The sequence below is a fragment of the Buteo buteo genome, chromosome 6, assembly GCF_964188355.1.
Source record: "Buteo buteo chromosome 6, bButBut1.hap1.1, whole genome shotgun sequence".
In the NCBI taxonomy this organism is placed as follows: Eukaryota; Metazoa; Chordata; class Aves; order Accipitriformes; family Accipitridae; genus Buteo; species Buteo buteo.
The window spans coordinates 10,294,000-10,317,841 of record NC_134176.1 but is presented as its reverse complement, the minus strand read 5'-3'; the positions used below and the strand labels follow the sequence as shown (position 1 = coordinate 10,317,841).

At 43.1% G+C, this 23,842-nt stretch overlaps 1 protein-coding gene across 3 annotated transcripts in view; it reads left to right on the top strand.

Moving 5' to 3' along the window:
- The window catches only part of CEP170B (centrosomal protein 170B), a 59,805-nt gene extending 38,988 nt beyond the window's left edge, over positions 1-20,817 (top strand). For 2 of the 3 annotated variants that reach the window (XM_075029698.1, XM_075029697.1), the window contains 9 exons: positions 310-2,073; positions 5,338-5,587; positions 7,781-7,940; positions 11,967-12,005; positions 12,569-12,712; positions 14,232-14,320; positions 14,876-14,969; positions 15,833-15,884; positions 16,609-20,817. In XM_075029698.1, the coding sequence (XP_074885799.1) occupies positions 310-2,073; positions 5,338-5,587; positions 7,781-7,940; positions 11,967-12,005; positions 12,569-12,712; positions 14,232-14,320; positions 14,876-14,969; positions 15,833-15,884; positions 16,609-16,844 (2,828 nt within the window). In that variant the 3' untranslated portion in view covers positions 16,845-20,817. The remainder of the gene's footprint in view (positions 1-309; positions 2,074-5,337; positions 5,588-7,780; positions 7,941-11,966; positions 12,006-12,568; positions 12,713-14,231; positions 14,321-14,875; positions 14,970-15,832; positions 15,885-16,608) is intronic. The other variant, XM_075029699.1, reaches the window with a different exon arrangement.
- Positions 20,818-23,842: the final 3,025 nt, after the last annotated feature.

Below are 23,842 nucleotides of genomic sequence, written 5' to 3'. Positions count from 1 at the left end.
TCTAAAGTACGTGCTTGTACTGAGAGTTATATTATGGGAGAATGAATCTGAAACCCTGCCTTGAGAGAGGGAAGGTGTTGAGTGCTCTGATCCAGCAAAGGAATTAAGTGTGGTGTCTGTACTGCTAAACCTGAGGGAGCGAGCACCAGCCAGGCCCTATTCATGTTCATACTACATAAAAGCTTAGTTCTAAGCACATGTCTTGTGAGTGCTTTTGTGGACTCACACTTTGCAGGAAGAAGCTCTTCCTTAATAAATAAGTGGTACAGTTCTACAACAGTTGATTCTTGTCCACTTAACTCTCTTCAGAAAGTGCTGTAGTCCCAAAACCTGGGGAACCAGAAAATGCTGTGCCCTTGAGAACAAGGCGCCTTCTTCCCCAGCTCCCACCAAGTGATAAATCAGACAGCCCTACACCCACGGTCCTGGTTTGCCAGGAGTCCTATTCTGAGGTTACCAAGAGAACCATCGTGAAGGACCACTGTGTGGAAGCCTATGGTGACCCCAGCAGCCGCCTCTTCATCCAAGAAGACTTGGATCCAGATAGCCTCAGCGATGCCAGTAGGTCTGATGATGGCTTCAGCACAGAAAAAGGCAAGAAATATAAAGAGAACAATAAAATGCTAGAGCAGATGGGGGAAGACACAAGCCGACAGCCAGGAGCCTCCCGGGTCTCAAACGTGAGAGCTGTAAGTGAGCCAGTTTCTACTTCGTTTTATATTGGTGATGACAGCAATGATGTGGGGATTCCCTCCAAGCTCTCCTTAAGCGTGTCCCATGCTCGAGCAGACAAAGATGGCAAGGATCAGGAGTTTTCCTTCAAGTCTGTTGGCCCACCAGTTCCTGGAAAGCCACCAGTCAAAGATGTTAGTGCTTACATAAATGCAGCTGGCAGAGTGGTTATTTCCCTTCATCAGAGTCTTCCTCAAGATCAAGAAAACATGGCAGGAAAGGAAACATCATCTTTTGTTAGACAGGAAAGTTTTACCAAAGATAAATCAAGCAGTGGTGTTCCTCAAAATAAACTCCCACATATTTCAAGTCACCCTCTGCTTAAAGATTTAGAGGCTGTTCGGTCAACTCGTATGGACTTTGGTCAGGAGACTCATCTTCTCCTTAAGGACACTGAAACTGCCTTGGCAGCACTGGAAGCCAAATTACTTGGTCAAAGCCAACAGCTGGAGCCCTCAGAAACTGCTGGTCAGCTGGAGGACTCCTTGTCAGGGGACTCAGACGTGGACACTGCCAGCACGGTCAGCTTGGTGAGCGGCAAAAATGTCCCGACGAGTGCCCCGAAACGCAAAGCGGTCGTGAGCTTGCAAAAAGAGAAATCTTCCTCCACGCCATCCATCCAGGACCAGTGTGGGCAGCCCAGCGCTCGGGACAGGCTGACAGAGAAGCGGAAAACGCAAGCACCAGAGTCATCAAACCGCACGGAGGCCGCCAAACGCTTCCAGATGAAGCGGAGCGCTGGGACTCGAGGGTCACTTGACTTCACGGATGACGAGAGAAGCTCAAGCTTGCCCTACTTGCCCGTCCCCGATGCAGTTGTGTCTGACCACGAGCACTCGGTAACCCGGCCAGTTCCCAGAAGGAAACCTTTTACTCAGGCCACCAAGGAGGACCACAGCAAAACAACCTCGAATGTGCAGAAAATCCAGCAAGTTCTCACCCGCTCCAACAGTTTATCCACCCCACGGCCCACAAGGGCCTCAAAGCTACGTCGTGCCCGGCTGGGAGATGCTTCAGACAACGAATGTGTCGATACTGAGAAAACGGCCTCCAACACTGAAGCCACCACTCCAAGCCCCAAGCAGTCCACGGAGACGAAGAAGCTTTCCCGGCTGGACATCCTCGCCATGCCGAGGAAACGGGCAGGTTCGTTTACGGTGCCCAGTGACTCCGAGACGGCGCAGTCGAGGACAGGGTTTTCGGGACGGAGTGTCGAGTCCTATCGGAAGACGGGTGTTTCAGACGTTAGAGCCGCGGCGAGGAAAACGGCAGCCGCTGCCTCCGCAAAGCAGCCTTTCAGCAGGACCCGTTCAAGCAGTGTCAAGTATTCCTCCTCATCCAGTAAGTGGTTGTGCTTTGTTTCTCCTCTATTCCCCTCTTTCTGATTTATAGGCTGACATGGTTGCCAAGGATTGGTGTCTCGGTAATACGAGGGCTGCATTGGTGAGTACAAAAGTCTGCATTAACGAGCAGTATGGAGGCTGAGATTTCCTGTGGGTTTGGAGACAGCAGAGCATCTCTCATACCCAGTGAGATATTACTGTGGTGTTGTCTGTGAGGATATTGCAAATAGCTGGTTTTCTTCTTCTTTTTTTTTTTTTTTTTTTTGTGACTTTGTTTTTTGAACAGGAACACGTTAGCCATTTTTGTGTTAAAAAGGTAGAATTTGATGCCTTTCCAGTGCTACAAGGAATTCTGTTCTGTTTTTCTTTGACTTCTAAGATTCAAAGTTTGCTCCCAGAGAGCTTATAATGGTGTTGATGACCGCTGATGTCCAAGGTGGCAGGTTTGAAGGCATCTGAAACAGGAGAACAAGAAATAAATGTCCCTGAGTTGTGAAGGCTGTTCCCTTGTTCTTCCTGTAAATGCAAACGTGGAGCTGGACACTACACACTGACTGCCCCAAGAGATTCCCACTAATGTGTATTTTCATTCACTTCTGCCATAGGTGAGGCAGGTGCCCAGTTGTGTTTCCCACAAGGTGGAGATTTGGGGGCTGTCTTGCCCTGTAGCTGTGCACTCAACAAACCCTTGCAATATCAGCATTTGTCATATTGAAATCAGCCTCTAATTAAGAGGTGGAGACAATGCAGATGATAACTAAGATGGTAATTGGTAATCAGAAATCTAGAGGTTGTCCCCAACACCTTTGGTCTAAGTCCTGGTCTATGCCCATAGTCCTTGACCTACCATGGATGTGGTAAAGCAGATCTGTTTGCTTAGGTTTTTAGGAATGATGGGGGGGGGGCAAAGGGACAGGAAGAACCCCTTAGGCTGGGTTTCTCAGGCCTGTTGAGAGGGATGCTATTTTCAGCAAATCTGTGTTTCTTGTAGGGGGTCTTGGAGTTCTGGATGTGTCCTTTTTGTATATTTTCATACAGTTGAAATAATTATATTTCTTGCAGTATTCATTTTTATTGCATGCTAAAAATGTTATTTGCTGCTTGTTTTGATTTGGATTGTTTTAGTGCATTCAGCTTCCCTTTTATTTTAATGATTTTTTTTCCTACACATATGTATATGCATGTAAATCAAATGTGAATAAGCTAAAAGAGTATGTACAGTCTCTTCTCTTGCCTTTTTTGAGATGATGCTATTACTGACTTCTTGTTAATAACAAATTTAAAGCAAAATAATGTGGTCAGAGTTTTCTGAACAGGAGGCACTCTTTGCACTCCCTCTGCCTTTGGACCACAGACTTCAAATCATTTGGAGAAAAATGATAAGTGTTTGCCAGTTCTTGGTTTAAATGAATTGGTTTTTGATTTCCAGAGCTCTGTAGCAGCATGCTAACACCTTTCCTTGTGCATAGTTGCAGCAGATGATGCTAATCCTTTCTCTGAATTAGTTGCTCTTAAAATACTAACTTCCTAATTCCTTGATAGGATTGTGGACCTGGCACAAGCTCTAAGCATACTAGTATACTTTGTGCTTTGTCGTGCTATACCAAGTGTGTGATGCGTGTTCCTATACTAATGCTATTATACGTAGAGTGAATCAACACCTAGCACCCCGTTCCTGAAACAAAAGTGAAACATCGATAAACTGAACTATTGCACTGTGCCATCAAGACATTTTTTAGCGTGATACAATAACCCTTGAAAGCCTTGGGAGTAAGGAGGCAGATGTGGCTGATTTATTCAAGGACTTCTTAAAGCATTCGGCTAACCACAATAGTTTCCAACTCTCCCAGTGGGAGAAAGTTAATCTCACTAACAGAGGAACAAAATGAACTATCTGGCCATGAGACAAGAAATGCCAGTAGATTTTTGGGCCATCTGAAGTAACTTCATGTGAAATGCACAGATAACATCAGAATAATCCAAGTTACGAATTCTGAAAGCTAAGGGCCTGTCTCCCCTGCTCCTCTGTGTACATGATTTGTTTACTCAGTGTAATTTGAATGGTACTGAGGGATTTGATTCTGATTTCCCTTGGCATACAGGGATGGAAAGTCAGGCTCTTCATTTTAAAATTGCTGTTCAATGTCAGGGTGACCTCTTGATTCTACACCTGTGTTAAAAAAAAAAAGATATCTCTACTGATGGAATATGAGCAAATTTATTTTTTTCCTCTATGTGTGTGTGTATATATATATATAAAAAAATCCTAAGCCAAGGCATTTATGTAGCTATAGCTGAGATAATTACTGTCTAGTGAAAAAAGTATTGCTAGACATTGCTATCTATAGTTTCTACCTGTATCTTACATGCTAAACTTGTTACTTTTGTTTGTATGTTCTATGATGCTGGCTTAATTTGCTCGCAGTGTTTCAGTGTTATGCTAATCTTGGTAACACAGTGAAGCTTTTAGGTGTTGTAATTTTAAATAACTCGGCTGGTTCTGTGTTTGGTGGGTCTTCATTCTCCAGGGAAGGACGGAAGGGAATGAAGCGGTGTCCATAGAGAGTGTAGTGAGGCAGCGAACACCAGGAGCCCAGTTTTCAAATAAGGACATCTTGATGCTTCCCATGCAAGGAGGACCTGGGTGTCTACAGATCTGCAGAACCGGTTGGGATAAGTGGGCAGCTTCCACTTGGCTCCAGGGGTTGGAGCCAGTCCTGACTGTGTGAACACTCTTTCTTGTAGAGTGTCATTAATGGTGAATTGCGAGGCAGGATGTGAATGTGGGAGTGTGGACTCTTGTAAATAACACCAAGCACCACAGTCTGTTCTTCTCTCAAAAACCCCTCCTTTTGCTTGTACTTGCAGCTGATTGGAAAGGTGTCTGCAGGCTTGAAAATTGGGCTCTTTTTAGAAAAGGACTTCTGTGGGACTATGAGGAGTTTGAAACGTGTGCTACTTATACACAGAGCTTCTGTGCATGGAAAGCCAAGTCTGTGGTAATAATTTACTACATTGGAGTTGTTAACACAGTCATTTTTCTTTTCCATTGGAATTTCCCACTCCAAATTTGTATAGTGAATGGGAGCCATAGAAGTGCTCAACTTTCAAATAAGCTCTGAGAATGTGCTGTTTGACTTAAAATCTGCACAGAAACTCTCCTTTCCTTGTGCTCTTGGGCTAGTTTTGTGTTACCTTTTTGCCCTTTTGTAGTTACTCTTTACTACTTTCCTTGGTCTGAAACCAATTCATTTTTTATAAGCATCAAGGCGGAGACCACAGGGTTCAGATTACACTTCTACTTCGGAGGAGGAATATGGCTCAAATCACAGCTCCCCTAAACACAAACGCTCCCATACTTCAACAGCCACACAAACACCGAGAGTACGTGGCTCTGGGCTGAGCAAGCAGAAGCACAACGGCAGAGAAACGGATGATGATGAAGATTTTGATGACCACCCTGACCCCTACAACTTCATGGCGCAAACAGCAGAGATAGCAGAAATAGCCAGGTGAGGTGGGGCTGTATATGTTGACCCACATGTTGAAAATGGGTTGAGTTTTCCTTGGTGTTCAAATCAAACCCGTGTGTGGAGGTAGAAGGAGAGGCACTCTCTCCTGTTGTTTGTGTGGCCCCCACCTCCTTGCTATCTGAACATCAATTTGTTCAGACTTGGAAGGCTTTCATGAAGCTTTACAGCCTGTGCTAGGATCTGCTGGTTGTACCTTCTCTCTAGAAAATGCCATGGTGCAGGGCATTGTATCTTGGCTTGTTTCTTGTTCAAGCTGTGGATGTGTCTTCTCTTGTAGCTTGAAATCTGTCAAAAGATTAAACTGTCTATACCTGCTTATCTCTGCTTTCGCTGGAGGTCACTGTGTGTGCATGGAGTGGTTGGTGTGAACTGTCCTAATTCTCTGCAGAGGAAGTCAAATGGATTAGCAAAGTCTGAATATGTAAACTGTCGAAGCTGCTTTGCCTGAAGCCCGTGAGGGAGCAGTAAGCAGTCTCTGCGGGGCAGAAACTTCTTTCCTTGGCACAATTGAATCCAAATCTGTCTAGGCCCTGTGTATAAGTGAGTTGTTGCTTAGCTTGGTGTCCCTGGATACGGGAGCTATTGTATACTGGTGGTCTGATGGTTGCCTGGAGGACCTCATCAGTAAAGCAAATAGATTTCTTTTTTTAAACAGTTTGACAAACAACATTTGAGGTTTGACATCTCTAATATGCAGCTGTGTTATGCCAACTTTCCAGAAATACTGGTCTTCCTTTGTACTGGCCATACTTGAAATACTTTCGACTGAGGAAGCAGTCTTCTGTCTGCTTTTGGTCAGCGTTTCCATGTCACCCGTATCACTTGCTGCACTGATCTTGAAAGGGCTTTTCTTGTGTGAACATTGCTGTCAGGCTGCTAGAAAGTGTGTCAGCCTTCAAACCAGCCTGCATTACCTGTGCGGCACAAAGTGTGCGTGTGGGAGATGCTGTCTTCCCTCCTAGCAGCATTCCTAGCGCAGGAGAGCGCTTCGGGTTGCAGCAGCTATAAATAAATGGTTGCGTCAGACTTGTCTGGCGCTGCACGTTGCAGGGCTCGGTCACAGAGTCTGCTTCGTAATGTAATTGCAGTTCTGATTTCCGTTGCTGCTCCCAAATTAACTGGGAAGGGCTTAGAGGAGCCAGAGAGAGTTAAAAGGGAGAATGCTACTTGTTTACAATAAGTGAATCACATAATGGGTGCGTCCAAACCAGCAGGGATAGGGGGCACCTTAGGCAGGCAGATCAAACTGCTTTTTATTAGTTCCATTATGCATTTTCTTTCCAAGGAAATGTTTTGATGAGCTGACAGTTTTATTACATTGCTTCATTTTTCAAATTAAAGAAGAAAGTATCTTTCAGGTGAAGGTAGCTAGCTGGAAGATTATTCTTTTCTCTCGGAAGCTTTTCTTTAAAATTACCACAACAGCTACTTTTGGACTGAAGGGGGTTTTTTTAAGCTCTGCTAGCAACAATCCAGAGAGTTAGAAACTGTTTTTGAGATCTAGAGCAAGTAGAGCAGAGTGCAGCAATCGCTGAGTGTTAACTGGATACCTGTCAAGGGGCTTGAAGTTTCAAAATTTGGTTTCTGAAAACCAGATCCCTCTAAGGTATGCCATGCTTACCCTGGTAATCCCTCAGCCCTTCTGGAGAATGTGGAGGCGTACTTTGATTTACAGTCTATAAACCACAAAGGAGAAGGAAAGAGAGTTTGAAATTTTATTACTTAAGTAATAAAGAAAAAAACTTTTCCTTGTATGGGTTTTTTAAGGCAAAAGAAAGAAGTGTCAAGAAAAAAAAGTGGCCATGTTCTGTGAAATTAAAAAAAAAAAGGGAAGTAGAGTGGATGGATGGGGGAGCAATAACATAATGCTTCTTTATGGATTGTCTCCAATACTTTCTGGTAGTGTGTAGTCACTAGAATTTGCTTTTTATCAAATCTCTTCTTCGAAGCTGGGTTCAGAAGGGGAGTGGGTTTATTTTGTTCCTCTTGTACGCAGCCAGAGTATTCCTCAGCATCCTGTCAAGGCACCCCCCAAAAAAACCTGCTTTCCCTAGCCTCTGCAGAGGTTATAATTCATACAAACTTTTGGTGGCTGCTCCTTTTAGATTTTATGAGTATGAGGCTTGTTGTATCATGTGTCCTAATGGCTCTGCTGCATGCCCTGTGCTTCAGACTCAGCCAGACCTTGGTGAAGGATGTGGCCATCCTTGCTCGAGAGATTCACGATGTTGCTGGGGATGGGGACTCACAGAGTTCATCGGGGACAGGACCAAGCACCTCCCTCAGCTCTGTGCCCAACACTCCTGCTTCCACCATATCAGCGAGAGAAGAGGTAAGATCCCAAATGACAGCAATCTCTGCCTCTGAATGCGAGCAAGTTTGCAGGGTACGGTTGTGGTGGGAGACCAGGGCAGCATTCCTAGCTGCTGCAGCATTAAAAAAACCCCTCGCTCCCTGCCCCCCTAAAAAACACTAGCAGATAGATTGACTGCAGTCTCTTTAGGGTGCTCTTTATTTTGCCCTCCCCTGTGCCACAGCCAGCCTTGCAAGAGGTGAGAGTGGGCTGCGTGGGTCAGGAGCTGTATTGGGTCTGGGCAGGTTTGGCTTTTGTTGAGGGCATCCTTACTGTGCCTCCAGGAAGCAGGAGGGCGCTGGTGTCAAAATGTTAGATTCCTCATATTATTGCCTAAAGATCTTACAGTCTCTAGTGTGACTTTGGTCCCTGAAGTTTGCAACTGAGGAACAGGATGGGGTGGGCCTGCTGTGCTGCCGTAGCAGGGAGCCTGAGCCTCCCTTCTTGTTTCAGACAAGGCACTGACTGAGTGCTCTAGCTGCATGCTCTGTACCAGCTGTGTATTTTGTACCTCTGATGTGTCCTCTCTGCCAGGGCCCTTGAAACGCTGTGCAGGTGTTTCTTGAATCCCTTCCCTCCATCTGTGTATTGATAGGCAAGGGCAAGGACTCTGCTCCCCAGCCAGCGAGGTGGGCAAGGAGGGCAGTTAGCTTGGGAAGTGCTGTCCTCTAGCTCTTCAGTGAAGCTGTGGCTTCCTCCTGAACTGTGTAGCACAGTTTGTCTGCACTGGAGTGGGGAGGAGAGTGGCGATTTCTTAATTTGGCTCACCACTGCTGCAGCGCAGGGACTCAGCTCAGCTCAAACTTGGGTGCAAGGTCACAGGGAGGCTCCAGCTGCTAAAGCAAAATTGCCTTTGCTGCTGTTAAATCCAAATTCCCTCCTGGCTACCACCAGCGTGGGCTTAAAAAAATATACAGCTCTCTTTATCTGCTGTTCAGATGGGCCCCTTGGCCCTCTGTTGTCTTTGACTGTTCTGAGAATTGCAGACCTGTTCAAACCTGAGGACCAAACTTGTTGCCCTGTCAAGAGCGTGCTTGGAGGCCCCGTGAATCTGTTGTGGTCTTCACTGAAGGTGCAAAGCAGAAGTTTAGGCAGATACCCAGAAAGTCAGGCGAGTGTGGCTGTGCTTGCGTTAAGCTGAGTTCAGCTGCAGCCTGCTCAGGGAGGGTTTTTTTTCCTGGGGCCGTTGGGAGCCGCAGTGCACAAATGTTTCGCAATAACTTCAGACTCTGAGATAAAGTGTTTTATTGCTTTGTTTCCATGCAAGTGCCACACCTCCAAAACTGCCTTTTGTATTATTCTTTTTGAGCAGTTAAGGTGACAAACCTACCTTACTTCTGACTTGCAAATGAAATGTTTGCTTCAGGTTGGTAATGACCAGCACTCAGCACCCGCTTCCTTCCAGAAAAGCAAGGTACCTCCTTCTTTGTCGAGTGCCACTGAACAGTGCAGCTAAGTCAGGATATACAGAGGGATGTTCCCTACTGCTAGAGGAGGAAGGATACCTCCAAAACAAGTGTTTTTACTCTGTGCAAAACCATGGGGTCCAAAGCTCATGGTAGTGGTGCTGAATGTCTTGCCAGGATTGCTCAGACCCAGGCAAACTGAGGGTTTCTCTGTGATGTGGCTTTGCAGCGCTGCCATGCACTGTGTGGGACATGCCAGTCAGCCCCCTCGCAGTAGTCCGGAGAGCCAGTGTAGGGCTGTGTCATGCTGTAGGTAACGCTCCCAGCAGTATCCCCTGCTAGAGCAGTTTTTTAGATCTTACGGTGGTGTAAGTGGTGTACGTGGTGTAAACACAGGTGGCAGCCTGTGAAGACAGATCAAGAGCCATAACCTGTGGCTTGTTCAGCCAGTGGTGGCTGAAACCACCATAAAGGCTTTTAAATAGACTGACTCCAAATAGGGTTGGATAGCACCGTGATTTCAGCAGGATCAGTGGCTGGGAGGCCATTTGAGTTACACCCAAAATGCCAGTATGCATCAGTGGAGGTGCTTTTACGTTAGCGATAGCCAGGAACAGGTTAAATCAGCAGGAATTTCTATTTGTGATGCTGAGATGTAGAGCTGAATCCTGAATAGCTTGGGATCCTGAATGTGCATCTTGGGGGGTCATGTTATGAATGGAAGTAATATAAACTGATGTGGGTTTAATAAACACACATCACGTCTTTGGAACTGGACTAGAATCAGTGGACATGCTTCCCTCAGTCTGGATGCTGCAGAATCTGTGCTAAAATAATTATTTTTGCTTAATGCAGGGAAGTTGTTAGGAAATATCTGAAGATTAGTGTGTGTGATGCTAAACACTGTGAATTTTGTGAGTGTTTATTAAAAAACTTGATATTAATATTCTAGGAAAGGACATAGTGATGAGAAATAGCTACTGTAGTTGTAATAGTAATGTATTGAAATATCTGATAAAAGGAAATATGTGAATAAGAAATGTTTGCTGTGTGTGACTCTCATACTGCTCTGGCTCTTGCAGTGTTGTACGCCATTCTGCTAGCTCTTGAGTTTTCTGCTACTAAATATTTATACCTATTCTACTAAAGTGGGAAAAAACGCAGGAAAAATAAGTGCTGATGCTGGAATCACTTTTGAGGGTTTAATGTCATACCAGAAGCTTTACTTTGGACCAGTGTGTGGCACAGCATTTCTCAGCCTCAAATGAGCTGCTTTTTAAATTACTTTTATTACGAAGCTTGGTTAATGATTAAAATGATGAGTGTTTTCTTAAAAGTTAAGGTGGAGCCTTAGATTTAAACTTTATTCTTCATGTTCTATCCTTTCATGTCCAGTGTTTCCTTGGATGTTTGCCAGGGAGGTTTTCAGTTCCCCAGTGCATGTTTGGGTGTTTTTGTTTGGTTTTGTTGCTCTTGGCTGTATAGTATATAATAACCTAGATTCCTGAGCTGAGCTGAGCTACTGAGCTACTGAGCTGAGTACTGCTACAAATTAAGCAAAAAACCCCCAAACAAACCAAAAAAAGGGTCCAGCAAGGGTGAAACCTTTGTGATTCCTGTTTACCAAAGCCATGGTTTGTTTGGGATGCCGTGGGTTCTGGGTGTGTATGTTTTACAGGACCCAGCTTTCTGCAAAGCCGAGCAGTCAAATTGAAGGCTCAGCTGCTGCAAGCATAGTCAAGTGGGTCATCCCAAATCACTGGCCACTTCTGCAAATTTTAGCCTTGCACAAAATTCTTTTGGTTGGTCTTTTTTTAAAGTTGACAATGATATAGCAAAAACTTAAAAGCCGAATTATGTTTGTTAAGTTGTTGTTTAACGTACTCGGTATGAGTGTTGGTATGATGAGATGAAATGCTTATGGGCATGACAGAGCAGAAAGTACGAGAACAGACCAGGTCACATATGACAATCTCCTGGTGATGGGGGAGCAGGGGCTACCCTTAATGTGTTTTCGACTGGTTGTGCTGAGAACTGCTGGACTGTAGGAATATCTCATTCCCTTCTGACACTGTTTCACCGCTGCAAGCAGCCTAACACTGTTTCTGCACTTCATGAAAGGATGCTTAAAAAAGAGAAGTGTATTAGCTAAAACATTTTGGCTGTTGTGCCCCTGTACCGTAATATCTCATACCTTCTGCCTGTGTATAATCTAAGTGCTATTGCATAGAGTGTGGGGAGCCTGGACCTTGGATGGCACATGGTTTTCTCGCAAGAGCTGTGTGCTTTGCCAACCAAAGAGCCTCCTGGGCTGTATGTTTAGCCCATTCTCTGTGCTCAGAGGGCTGCTGGATTTCACTCAGCACAGTCTGTTTCGAAGTAACTGGGGAGCTGCCCAAGACCACCCCTGTGGAACTGGTTGGTGACCAGGACCTCCACGGGCTGCAGTGCATGCGGGGGGTGGGCATTGAGTGCTGGTCCTCAGGAATGTGCTTTTGGGAATGTCAGCCCAAAATAACCCCAAACCATGTGTTCTCTTTGATACTTGCTGTCACGGTCATTCAGTAGCATTGATCTCTTTGTTTCTGTTTTAACACAGATTGCTCGTAGATCTTTTCGGCTGGCATATCCATCTCAGGTGCACTTTCCATCCCATTATTTTTGTATCTCTGTCTTGTCACTTATTTTTCTCCTCTCCTTTTAGAGTTTTTGTCTGTCAGTCAACTAAACAGGAGTAGCTGTCTTGTCTTTTCTGTTCTTCTTCCTGTTAATTATTTGCATTATCAGTGGTTTTGTATTGCTTTTTCATCTCTTCCATGTGTTACTAAATGGTTTCTGATTAATTTAGTGTGGCTTTAATGTTGTATTGATATATTAAAACATAAGGTATGGGAAAAAAAGGCCTTTTTGAGTTTTAGCTCAATTCAAAAAAGGCAAATATGTACTTTTCAACTACGTGCTCGAGAGTCAAAATTATAAAGTGGAATAGCCCCACTGAACTTCATAGGATGACTCCAGTGGGTAGACGCTTGCAGGATTGGGGTCTAGTAATTTGCTTAGGAACCCATACCTGTCTGAACAAGACTTAAATGAATCAGTGTTGCTCTGGGGCTTGCCTGAAAATCTGCAATACCTGCAGTGAGTGCCTGTGTGCCTCCTTCCCTACTAATTTTTAATGACTCATTACTCATTATTTCCAAGTTGGTGCAGCACATTCCAGAAGCAAGTCTGAACTACCAGAAAGTGCCTCCAGGATCAGTGGAACTGAAGGATTTTGACCAAAATATGAACAATAATAGAGAAGAGGATCCCTCAAGAAAAACAAGGACAAGAAACCGTGAGGAGGCAGGCCACCTTTTTCTTTACTTTATATATGACATTGCTTTAAGCTGCAGTATTTGTACCTGCTCTTTCTAAGCTGCCAAAGGAGGCTACTCAAAAAAAAAATGCACTTCTCAAGAGCCCTGACTTGTAGGTATAGAAACAGTGTTTAAAAAACAAAAAAAAGAGGAACAGAATCACCCTTCTTGCCAGTACTGACTGGAAGTTTCCTCTCTTGTGTAAAACTCCACTAAAACCTGAGGCTTGGTCACTTGTTGTTTGGGAGGAGGCATTCAGTGTCAGAGCCCACCTAGGCTATTTCACTGCTATTTTAAAGAAAAACACAAAAATCTCCACTTTGAAAACTGCAGCACCAATGGTTTAATGGCACCTTACTTTTCTGCAACCGGCATCCTGGTTAGAGCTGCCCATGGAGCAGCAGTGGCAGAATCTGGATCTTACAAGGAGTTTCTGCAGCTGGGCTTGAGTGCTGTGGCACAGCTGGCGTGCTGTGCTGTGCTGTGCCATGCAGACAGCAAGCCGCTTGTTCTGCATTGCTCCCTCCAGCGTATGCAATTTCATGCAGTTCTTCTGGGCTGAGAGAGCAGGGTAACCTGGAAACCACTGGGATGATGCTAAAGGATGAGGAAGCCTGGCCTGAAACTTGAGGCTGGGGACGGTGTTGGGGTGAGGGCTGTAGCAGTCTGATGGTGCCGGAGAGCGGAGGAGCAGGCTGCTGATGCAGCACTCGGCTGTTGCTTCTGCTTGCTTTCTGTGTGCTGGCTCTGGATGGGAAGGAAGAGCTGGGCAGAGGGTCTGGGGAGGCAGTGCAGGCAGGAGGGGAGAGCTGGGCTCTAGCATGGTCACTCTGCTGTTCTGGAGGTGACTCAGATGGGCAGATGGAGGGGGAGCTTGGGCTGAGCCACTGGTACTGATCCTGTCCCGTGACTGACTTCAAGCAATCCCTCACTCTCCTGTAGAGAGGTGCCAAGGCTGAATAAAAAGTGCAGGTTCAGAGTGCCCCCAGCTGATGTGGGCTTTCCTGGCAGAAGCCTGGGGGCTCTGCTGAGCCATAGGACTTGAATATTTATGTTTTGGTGGTTTTGTTGTTGTTGTTTTTAATAAAGCAGAATGTAACATGGTGGGATACCTGGCTGGGAAGGTGGCTTGAATTCATATAAAATACATTAGATGGTTTCAGTAAGACTGCTTGTGGGACTTCTTGCATTGTGATTTGGCTTTGGGGGCGGGGGGAGGTGCCTGTGAGACTTGGAAAGTCTTAAGCTTTTTCTTTCAGAAATGCTTAAATAGTTACATTACTGCAGACAACTCTGTCTCTAGAAAAAAATCTGAACAAGTTAGTGGTAATCTTTTTGCCAAAGTGCTGCAACAAAGCTGCACATCATCTTAATCTCCCTTTGAGCTTCAAGTATCATCCAGATAGATGAAGATGTTTCAGTGGAGATCATTTACTGTAAAAAATTTCCAGTTTTGTAATATGCCACTTTTGCTGAAAGTTCTCTGATTTGCCCTTATATTTTAGGTAATCTTTGACAATCTGATGTTGAACCCAGTGTCCCAGCTGTCTCATACAATCCGTGAAAATACAGAAAACCTAGCTGAAAAAATGAAGTAAGTAACTTTTTGTCCCTGGCCTGAAATGTTGACTTGCTCCTGAGTTTGTTGACTTGCTACTTGTGGAAGATAATGCATTGTTGCCTCAGAAAGTCTTGTTATCAAGATGCAGGGAATCTAGATGTAGGAAACTATGTGTGTAGTGAACGAGGGGTAGTGTGATTATTTGCCATCTCTTTTCCTCATATGTTTGGCCTTTGGAATTTTAGTGCTGGATTTGTAATGCCTGTTGGTGCCCTAACTTTGAAATGTTGCCTTTGTAAAGATACAGCAGAAAATTGGTGGATTGTCTCCCCTTTCCTCCTCTGTTGTAAGGCTCTCAGAAAGCCTGCAGGTCACCAAGCTTGTGAAATCTCTTCAAAGCTTGCTGTTGCTCTAGAAGACATCAGTTAGGGAAGGACTTTGGATTGTTCCTAAATCAGCTAAAAGGCGCTTTGTCCGGTTGCTAATCCACTAATCTCCTTTGTTGCCACATCTTGTGGTAATTAAGTCTTTTAAACAAGCAGCTTTTGGATAGCAATTTTAAGACCTGCTGCACTTCTTGTGCTCCAGGATTCTGTTTCAAAACTCAGAAAGGACCTGGGAGGAGATGGAGGCCAAAATGAATTCAGAAAATGAAGTGCCAATTCTGAAGACATCAAACAAGGTAAGACCATGCAAACAAGTGAAATACTGAAGGCTTTCATCCATGAAGACTTTGTAAGAAATAAAACCAACAAGCTCTGGCCCTTCTCAAATAGTTTTCTGAAATTTCTAGTCTATTTGCATGTGTTGAACTGCTGTTTTTCCTTGCTGTTTGAAGTGTGACAAACTAAGTTCCTTCAGCTGTTGCATTTCACCAAATTCTTTCCCTCTCCCTTTGCGATTCATCTTCAAAGACCCAGTCCTCTACCAAAGCATCACCTACCATGTGGTTGATACAGCCTCAGTAGTAGACAGGTGTTTCTCATGAATATTGGTTTTCTTCACCTGTAACAGTTTGATAATAGGGCAATAAAAAAGCTTTAGCCCTAGGGTGGTGTTTGTGCTCTTTGTGACCTCTTACTGTCATTGATGGGGACTGCCAGTAGAGGTTTAAGTACAATAGTCGACCCGGCAAATATGGTTAATGCTAAGCGTACATACAACACTGTGAAGGACTTGTGTAGCTCGGTGCTACAGCAGTATGTGTGGCCAATTGCTTTGTCTGGTGTACGAGTTGAGTTTACAAATACCTTCGTGTATTTGGTATTAAGGAGGATGTGGAGAAGCCTTTGTACAGTTAATCTGGCTAGCATTTCAAGTCTAGAAACCACTGTGGCTATGAACTTGGTGAAATGATGCAGAGCAGAGGTCCTTGTGCAAATCCACCTCGATACTGATACTAGCTTGGTCTTTTCTGTTAAACAAGCAAGGTTGGAACTGACTTTGAATCAAGACATCAGATAAGGCAGAAGGAGTAAGACTAGATTCCTGTCTCAGTTGAGTACTTTGTTGCTTAATTTTCCATTCTGATGCTTTTGTTTCTAGGAAATCAGTTCTATCCTGAAGGAGCTCAGGAGAGTTCAAAAACAGCTCGAAGGTTGGTCATTTAAAATCTTCTTTTTGTCTCTCAAATGCCAGTAAATTGCACAAAATAAAATAATGTTGCTTGATTTGCCAGTGAAAGCTGGGAAAGGATGCAGAAGTTTAGTTTATTAGCACACTGCTCTCTGACGAGCGCATATGGAACAAACAGTAGATTCATCTTGTGCTGCCAATTTTTAAGAAAATTGTTGACTTTTGAAATGTGGAAGCTGTTGCTGTGGAAATGCTTTGTTTGTGGTAATTAGCATATCCCCATAAGATGAACTAGCAAAGGTCTGTTCTGCTGAAATAATATTTAGCAGCTCTTTCAGCCAGTAAGCTGTGCTACACTTTTTGGACTTGAATTTTTTACATAGAGCTCTGTGCTATAGAAAAGGCAAAACAACCTCTTGCATCATCTAATAGCTTAATAAAGGCATGTAAAAACATACAGGCGTCATTTTGCACTCCTGCTAAAAGCTTGCCATTTGTCTGCTGTAGTTTGTCTTTTCCAATTTAACCAGAAAGTTGAGTGTCCTCATAGCTTCAGTTTGGGAGAGATTTTGCTTGTTAAAGCTGCTTAGGCTTGAAGGTACTAATGAAGAAAATACTGTGACTAAAATGAACAGGAGTACTGCCTACAGTTCTACTGCCTTCAAAGTAAAGGCAGCAACCTTCTGGTTAGAAACTCTCCTCAGTGCTGCTAATATGTCTCTGTATGTCTCTTTTCTTCCCCCCAGTCATAAACGCTATCATTGATCCTACTGGAAACTTGGATGTAGTTGCCAGTAACAAAGCATCTTCTGCTGCTAAACAATCTACAGCCACTAAAGTCAGGACTGCTAACACTTCTGGGTCTACACTGGAGACTTTGTCCCCAGTACAGATGAGAAACTACACACAGAAATCGAACTGTGGGTCTTCTAGCTTACAAGATTCGAATTTCATTCCAGATGGAGAGAAATATGTGATCTGATACAATATTTTGTATTGCTATCATATTGTAATCTACTGTTGCATTAGTATTGTGTATGAGTGGTTTGTGGACAGTTTGTGTGGAGCAGTTGTTTAGATTGCTAACACGTTGCACAAAAAAAAAAATCTATGCTGTGAGGGTGAATGGAAAGTCTGTGTATGCCTTTTAAACAAGACTAGCACTGTGGAGCAGCACATATTCAGCATAGAGGCAAACTGATTTTTAGAAAATTACTCACTCTTCCAGTGTGCCATAAGGAAACAGGCTTTGCATACGCTCCATTCAATACTGCCGAAGCTAAAGTGTTCTTGCATTGGCCTGTTTATAATTATTCAGTTGTAATGAGGCGCAATTTAAAAAAACACTTTTTGGTACTATATTTGTTTTGGTTTTGTTTGATTTTTTAATTTTTTTTTTAAGTGTACAAGTGAAGCATTACAACTCTGTTGGAATCAATGTGCAAATCCAACAGGATGATCGTGCAATATCTTGGGTTTCTAGGAGAAACTCTTACTACAGTTGTGTAAGAAGTCCTTTTCAGCAGTCATAAAAAGGCAACTACACTGAAGTTGTGCATCCTTTTTTTAGTCCAAAAACCAAACCAAGACAGAATAAACCCTTTGTTTTTCTCTTGGGAAAGTGTAAAAGTTAATAATGGTATGAATGTAAAGACTACTAATGCAGTTACTATTTTTGATGATGTTTCAGGCCCAAAGTTTGGGGTTGGTACAAAAAGTCAGATTTTACAGTTTAGCTTGCCAAATTTTCATGATCTCGGTACAAATGCTGTCTTTAAGCTGCGCTTTTTTTTCCTTTTTTTTTTTTCTTTTTTTAAATATACAGTCTTTTTACAATGAGCTACAAATGCTTTTGGCTGGGCCAAAGACTTAAGATGTTTGTGATTAGCTAATTGCTAAGAAAAACATCTGTTCCAATGGCTCATGTAATAAACTTAATTGCACAGTTGCTGTGAACTAGTGTTCACTTGACAGCACTGAAAAAATAATGGCTTAAGTGTAGCTCTACCTTCACGGCTAGTTCTGTTAGGAATTTTTTTTCAATGCAAAAGTGCTTGAAGAGCACCATTCTGTGGTATTCTTCAGAAATTATTGAACAGTGTCAAGCACTTTGTACATTTGGGATTTTTGTCTGGATTTTATTTTTGGTCTGTTATAATCCTAGAAACACTATGTTACATGCAATTGCACCAAGCAATTTGTTTGAAAAAAGTTGGATTTTGTATTCTGTCTATCTGTTAAACTGCAAAACACTAAGCAATTTTTGTTGCTTTAAGAGCAAAAGTTTTGTTTTAGAGGGGACCTCTTCCAGACGTGTTTGCTCCCAGTTTTTTCTGTCTTGTATCAATTCCTTTTTCATTCTTCCTGGTCAATAAACAGTAATCAGGTAAAGAAATTTTTGTAGCTGTGGAGGATACATTTACTGGGAAAGGTGAGCAGATGAGTTCCACTTTGCCCTCATACAGTGTGTAGTTTAACCAGTGAAAATGGTTTCCCAAGCTTGACTGCTTCTTGTGTGCTGACTTTATATTTTGGGGTGGGTAGTGGATTCCTTAGTTAGCCTCAGTAGTTACCTGAGCTTTTCTGCTAGAATGTTGTAACAGTGGGAACCTGTTAAAATAATTTAAATAAATAGGGATGCTCACAAAGTGTTTAATCTTACTAGTGAAGACCGTGATTTCTTTCCTGGTGGAGCTAGTGGGAGCTTTCTATCGATTTCAGCAGAAACAGAATTGATCCCAGAATGGGAGTATGCCAACAGGCCATTAGTTTCTTTTGAGCGTGCAAGATGCTGGCTGGTAAACAATAGGTGCAAATATTCTTCCAAGATTTTCAGTAGGTTATAAGACTCATCTGCTTGTACGGAGATGCTCTTCCATGAAGAAATCTGCTGGATTTCACATAGATGAATGCAGAATAAAAAAAGAATTTGCCCTTGATGTTCTTCTGCCTGTAATATACGCACTATCTGAATGTGTTCATTCAGTCGTTTATTCTGATCTGTCTTTTCTTGAAATACCTGACTGTGTCCTTGATGAATATCATAAGTGGTGGTATAATTCCTGACATATGAGACACAATTTTTCAAGCCCTTCTTGGTTAGGGTTTGAACCATCCAGGTGCTACCCCAACTCACTAGGAGTTGAAGGACCTTCACAGATAAGGTGTTGCTGTTAGTTTCAGTTTTGCTGTAGAGACAAGTGAATTACTCAGACATCTGACTATTATTCTTACTTGTTAACCACGTTTCCACATCTTCATGGCTATGCTCTAGTGGATTTTGTTTCTCTACAATGTGTCCTTGACGGGACTTCTCTTTACTTTCATTTGAAAATTGCTTGAGTCTTCTTTCATTCATGAACACATCAGGGATGGATTTTCTTCCTTGGTTGCTCTGTTCTGAACTTGAGAGAGAGCCTGCAGACACCTTACATCAATTAAATCAACCCGCAAAATATGGTACCTCTTCAAGTGACTAATAAGGGTGCAACAGTCGGTGTCTGTTTATAATTTGGAAATGTGTGTGTGAAGGGAGGGGAGGATGCACAGCTTGATTTGTTTTATTTGTGACTCAGCCAAACTATAAAACGCTTCTGCACCCCGACACAACGTTCATCCTTGGATCTTTGCATTTAAAACAGTTTTCTAGTCAATGATGAAATGCAATATATTTTTTCTTGTATTCACTGCTTCTGAAGCACACCCCGTTTGCACTTGTCTGCTCCAGATAAGCCAAAGAGCTAGCCACCTGACTATTACTCCTTTGTTTGATTGTTCATTCTTACAAGCCGTACTGTACACAACCATGAAAACATGCCTCTGTGTGACTCCAGTGTGAACCTAACAGACGTGTAGTGGTGTATCTGGGTGGCCCAGGACCAGTGCGTAAGATACCTGTTGGCTTGCGTGAGCTACAGATGGGCCTTGCATTGAGTTTGGTAGGGGTGACGCTGACCTGTGGGTCACTCTCATACCATATTGCTTTCATGTGTTTTGTATCTGACTAAAGAAATGTAAGGAAGGGTGGGATTTTCAGAGTCTTAGGGAAGCTAGTGCTCAGGTCCTTTGGGGTTTCCGTATGCCGTGAGCACCTTTCAAAATCCCAGCCCTCAGCTCTTCCACTATACTTGAAAACCATGTTCTCAGTTTAACGCTTTCAAATGTAAAAACCTGTTACTCTGTTCTGATGGCGTGAATGTAAATTCCTGTGAGAATGTGTACGAGATTTGTGAGCAAGGACCTAAATCGTATCTACAGTGATGTCATGTCATGGTCATGCTCCAGGAGAAAAGAACATCTGCATCATTGAATATTTTAGTAAAGGTACAACTAGTGGAATGTTTACGTACAGCCTACTGAAAAAAAGAGGAGACAAAAAAAAAGATAAAGTGTAAAGTATTTAAATGCAAGATTCTACTAGTTTTTTCTTGGTTTGCAGATCACACTAGCTATTTTTGAAGTTCCGTAAATGTGTATAACTTTTGCAAAGACCAGACAGAACTACCTGTTCACTTTCGATGTGCCCCATGCTGAATTGTGCCTATTTCACTCTCTGCTGTTGTTATGCTGCTGATTCTGCTGTTCTGAACCGTTCACTGGATCATTCCATTTGCATGCAACACAAATGCAAGCTGAGCTGTCTGAGAGTAAAGCTGAAACACGTTTGTATAACTTGAATCCATTAATGACTTTCTCTCTTCCACACCCTCTTGAAATGCTGTGTATAATTTTGATTTTTATCCTGCCCTGATTTTTTTCTGCTTTTGTTTTGTTTTGGTTTTTTTTTTTTTTGAATGGTAATTTATTTTTGTTTGGATTATAGGCAGTATCTGTACATTTTGTTTCAAGGTGATGTTGTGGATGTCTTTAAAAGAACAAATTGTTATTTTATATAATTTTATCATAAAGTTGCTCTAATAAATCATTCTTTTATCATGTGACAATGATTCTGGATTTCGTGTGTTAATTTGGGAGGGAGTATGTGTTTGGTGGACTAAATTTTTCAACTGCCTGTTTACATTGTTGTTCAGTACAGTGTACTGAAAGAATTGCCAGCAACTGAAGACTCACAGTGCAACTGGATCTGTCCTGGTGAGACATATGGCTGGGGCAGATCCTTCTCCAATAGTACAGGAGTCCCCTTTCCCCTGCCCCTGTACTTACAGGATTGAAGTCCCCAGGTCCCCACCACCTGAGGCTGGTCTTACTTCTGAGTATGGTATGGTGATACTTGATTTAATTGTTAGTACTGTTTTATTTCATTGCCATGACTAACAATGGTAGTTAAATCCAGCCCAGATGTGATCGTTCCTCAGCAGGTATGTGTTTATAGAAAAACATTATTAGAGTCACTCTCTTGCTCTCACCTTATGTATATACATATGAGTTTATGTGTCTGTGAAATTCTTTTGATTTTTCCCTTCATTCCATCACTGTCGTCCTTCCCTCCTGCAGTTCTGTCTGACCTTTGCATCCTTCCTGGCGCTTTTGAAATGACATTATTTCCTCCTTCCCCCCTGCACATCCTTCAGGTGCCTGCAGCCTCCCCCACCCTGCTCAGTGCTGCATGGGACTCTGCCTCCATGTCCTCTGCGCTAGCACAGCTTCTGTAGCAAGTAGAACATCTGTAGCTTATAAAAACATTATGGTGTTTGCCAGCAGTAACTAAAACACAAAGGGGAAAAATAATAATATTAGTACCTAACCAGGATCAGTGGGAGACTTCCCATTCTTTGGTGACCCTTGCATTAGATACATGAACATGAGACCTTTTCTGCTTAAAGTCTTAGGGAGGGATTTTGTGTTTAAAAGAAAAATAAAATAAAAAATCTTCTGCCTCTCTTAAAAAGCTTTCTCAAGCTTAGTTTGTGTGTGTTGTGTCTGCAGAGAAAGCTCTCTGTCTTCTCTAAAATACAGGGCTGGGTTACACACCAACTATATTGCTTCTCAGTGGGCTTCCCCAACAGTACTGAGGGTGGTATTTGAGTTGGGATGCTATGTGAAGTGCCCTTTTGAAATCAATAGTGCATCCACTTCATTAATTTTTAGAAGTCTGACTGAATAAACATAAGAGGTAGTGAAACTGTGGCCAAAACTATTTGCAATGTAATGAAAGCTGCTATCTGGCAGAATTTAAAAATAAAGGATAGATGGCAAAAGTAATGATCTCTTCTGTGCATCTTCCTGCTTGAGCGTTCAGCTGTAATCCTGCCTGGCTCTTCAATGTCCTCATCTGCTTTGGGAAATGGAGCCTGGTTTTCCACACGTGTATAGAAGGGAACACCAGAAGCGTTGCCTTGAGCAGAGTTTGCAGGATCCTTCCTTGGAGTAAAAACTTTAAGTCATCGGAGACAGGTTCTCATCTTTCAACATTGTGTGAAGACCTACCAACAGACCCTCGTCCGCTGGGTCCTGCCCACGCGATGGTGTGGGAGGACCGTGCCTTTTGCAACGTGGGCATTTGTGGACTGTTGAAAGCCCTGCAGGTGTCAGCTTTTTCTGGTGAGATGGGGTTGGTGTGGGGCAGCTGTTGGCGGTTGGGCTGGGGGGTGAGTTGCTTTCCTCAGGAGGGGTACAACCAGTTGGCTGCAGCCCTGCGGAGACTTGGAGCACACCTGATGTGGTTATCCAGAAAGTGTTTTAATGGATTGGCTGCTCAGGTCTCTGAATGATGTGGGCTGAGCAAGGGAAGCCAAGAAAAGTGAACGTAAGAAAATAGTACTCACTAGGGCTCTACCATGCTTAAGCTTTTTTTTTTCCTCTTTGGAACAGAAATTAATGAAAATGCTGTGCTTGCCAAAAGAATTGGTGCCAGAAAAGGCTTGTTCAACAGTAATGCTTCTGCCTCTGTTAACATCCAACTCATAGGAACCATAGGAAGGGGAAAAAAAAAAAAACAACCAAAAACCCACAAACCCAAAATGTGGCATCCAGCTGGCACCTGGGGGCACTTTGTGGACAAGGAAATACCCAGAGACACAGGTGAAATTTGGTTTCAGCAAGAGGACCTGGGGCTTTAGCACAGCAGTAACCTTAGCAGGTCACTCTTGGGCAGTACGTTTCTCCCAGGGAATGGATCTCCCTCCTAGCGCCTGGTAGCTTGCGGGCTCAAAGAGGATGGATTATAACACAGCCCATAATACACCTTCACTACAGGCAAAGTAACCTCTGTGTAAGCAAGAAAAATGTTGTTTTATCTTCAGGTAGATGTGAGGATGACAGTTGCATCAGGCCAGTGGTTTCCTACCTTGCCAGGTACTTGGCAAATCAAAGAGGAGGAGTGTAATTGTTGTAATACGAAGCCAGATGTAGTCAAGGCAGACAGCACATACTGAAGCTTTTCCTAATACTTGTAGGTCATCTTTCCTATGTGTGACTGGAAGGTGAGTGCCACACGAGAGGAGTGACAAGACTGAGACAGCAAAGGGGACTCTGCAGTCACTTGAGCTATGCAAATCACTGATTTTTTTTTTTTTTTTCAATTGAAATATTTTTCCAAACAAAATACAGCTGACAGCATTTTATTTTAGGTTGAACGAAATGGTTCCAAACAAGTTAAGTATTTCAATTTAAATGTTTGAAATTATGGTTAGATATTTTAGTGAATTTATTGAATATTTTAAAAAGTGGAAATTGAGTAAGTCTTTAAAAATATTTCCACACAAAAGAATCACAATTTTATTTAGACTTTGAAATTTTCTCTAGGCTTGTCAGCTGAATCACTTCCGAATTCTTGGCCTGAAATGACTTCCCCCTCCCCCCCCAACTCATTCGAGTATACAATCTTTTGGCACAAAGTATAAATGGAGCATTTTTCTTTTCAAGTGAAAGGACCCTGGTTGTTCCTGCCTCCCATCCTTCTGTCAACTGTTAGTGTTCGGAGCCCAACCGCCTAGTCCTCGTGAAACGGAAAGTGTAGTTTTGTAGTAATCTCTGCAGTGGTAGCGACGTTTTTATCTATTATTAGTTCTCGGAGATGAG